Genomic DNA, 2277 nt, shown 5'->3' with positions numbered 1-2277 from the left:
GGGCGGAGTTTGCAAATCCTGCACCTGTTTGCTTTTAACGAGCAACGCACACAATGAATCGAGTCACAGACGAGCGCACTTGGCTTTTAATTTAATTACCAAAAACCTTATTTCCTATTTTATTGCTGTCATTGTTGTTGTTGTTTCAGTCAGCTAGGGACTGAATCAAAAAATATTTGCTGAGCAGATTGCATTTCATATTTCAAAGAGCCAACGAAGTTAAATATTCATAACTTTAAATCGGACTCGTCGGCTAATAACAATAACAGCTTTGTTAGAGCTGTGCGCGTGACACGCACACCTACAAAGCTCAGTTCGCACTTTCACGAGCAGTCCTTAGTTGCAGACATTTTTTCAACAATTTCTTTAATCATTCTATGAATTTATGAAAAACAGGTGTTACACCTAGCCCGTTGTGTTCCTAGAAACCATTCCACTATATTCACAAATTGTTTTTTCGTAATATTAGTTTTTCTAAGTCTCGGCCACACTTTTATTCAACTCTAAACACTTGAAATCCATACTAAGTAGTTGGTTCATTTCAACGGTCTGTTGATGAATGAATTCAGATCCATTTTTAAATGAGAATAACTTCCCTAATGAGTGTGTGTTCTGATCTTCTATGTACAACTAAAGTTAGTTGTGTTTGAAAATATCAATAATATCGCCTAGATTTTCGAAATAGAATTTGAATTATGGCTGTTATTTGAAAGTCATTCTCAAACATAGAAGTAGTTGGAATTATTGTTACTTGAATGCATATTTCTAATAGGGGGAATGACTGAAATTTTTTATTGGTTTTGAATTCTTTTTGCGAAAAAAAAGTGTTGATTGCCTTTGAGATGAAAACCGGCGACTGTACGAGCATGGCCTCCAAGCAGGACGCCAGCGCCACCCCAACGATGTCGGAGGAGGACCAAGTCACCACAATTACCGTTCATGAGACCCAAAGCACAGAAGCTGGCGCTGGCGGCGACATCGATATAGACATCTCCAGCGACCTGAGCACTGATAGTGATAGCGATTGTAAGTCACTTTCCCGTAACAGAAACGAGAATCTGAATCTGAGATAATGCCCGATCTGCAGCCCACAGCGACTCCGATAGCTGTGGCAACGGTGGCGGCTATATTGCCGATCTAGATGATGATGAGTACACCTATACTCTGCTCAACGGTGACTCGGACAACGATATGGGTATATCATATGACGAGTCCATCGCCCTCCTGGCTCACGAGATACTCTGCTGTGAATACGAGACCGACAGCGATGAGGAGCTGGAGAGCAGGAGTCGCAGTGATTTGGACGACGACTACGAAAATGCCATACACACGCCTTACGAGTTCGTCGGCAGTGAGGATGATGATGAGGACTATAACAGGAATTGTTGTGTCGGCGGCAGCGATACCGATGTAACCTATAAGCTCCAATCTCTGAATTCGGATTCATCGCCCAGTAGCGCGACCAGCGATACAGTTTTCCTGTTGAACGAAGATCAGGAATAGTGCCTGCATATTCAGAAATCCTTCCTACACATCCATCCACACTTTTTACAGATACATTCGCACAGCATTTCAGGACCAATAATAATGGTCGATGAATATAATTAATAATTATTAGTCTCTCTATATCTATTGAAAATATTTATCGTTTAGAAATAATTCAATTCCACTTGTGATTTTAAAATATATGAGAATATAATTGTTTGTATGGAAACCAGAATATTAAAAAAATATTTTCATTTAAAGATTTCAGAAATGTAAGAAAAAAATAAAACGGTTCAAAATTAAAATTTGTTATTTCAAATAATTTAGTTATAGAACTTTTGAGAGCCAAACTATTCAAAAGAGTTAACCAATTTTGATGATAAGTCAGAATATTGTGAAGCTCTATTAACAACTCAAGCGAGCCCACATACGATACCGAAATAAGCAAAAAAGTTTTTAATTTTAATTTTTAACCCAATCGATTTCATTTCTTTATTTTTTTAAAGATTTCTTACGATTTTAACCCATAGGTTGTATGGCAGCTAACATACTTTTATAAAATAATGATATATTTTGTAATAAATGTGTTCTACGTATTGAAAACTAAGTATTAAAACTAAGTTTAAGACAAGACTTAAAAAAGCACACCATATAGAGTAAAGATAAATTTGAGTTTTCACTTTCCAAAAGCTATTCAATTTAAATTCATTTTATTCATTTCAAATATTTATATCCAATCACTAATATTGTTCAATCCATGGGGGTGAGAGAGCCATTGACTAGCTAATGGAC

The 2277-nt window shown here is 36.7% G+C and overlaps 1 protein-coding gene across 1 annotated transcript; it reads left to right on the top strand.

Annotated features, from left to right (window-relative positions):
- The first annotated feature begins 866 nt into the window (after nucleotides 1-866).
- Nucleotides 867-1503, top strand: LOC115627375 (clumping factor A). The gene is made up of 2 exons (XM_030523028.1): nucleotides 867-1026; nucleotides 1088-1503. The coding sequence occupies exons 1-2, from the start codon at nucleotides 867-869 to the stop codon at nucleotides 1501-1503; spliced, it is 576 nt and encodes a 191-aa protein (XP_030378888.1).
- Nucleotides 1504-2277: the final 774 nt, after the last annotated feature.

Source organism: Scaptodrosophila lebanonensis, unplaced genomic scaffold, assembly GCF_003285725.1.
Source record: "Scaptodrosophila lebanonensis strain 11010-0011.00,11010-0021.00 unplaced genomic scaffold, SlebRS2 tig00000092-arrow-pilon, whole genome shotgun sequence".
NCBI lineage: Eukaryota > Metazoa > Arthropoda > Insecta > Diptera > Drosophilidae > Scaptodrosophila > Scaptodrosophila lebanonensis.
The sequence above is the reverse complement of the archived record's forward strand: the minus strand, read 5'-3'. Positions and strand labels throughout refer to the sequence as shown.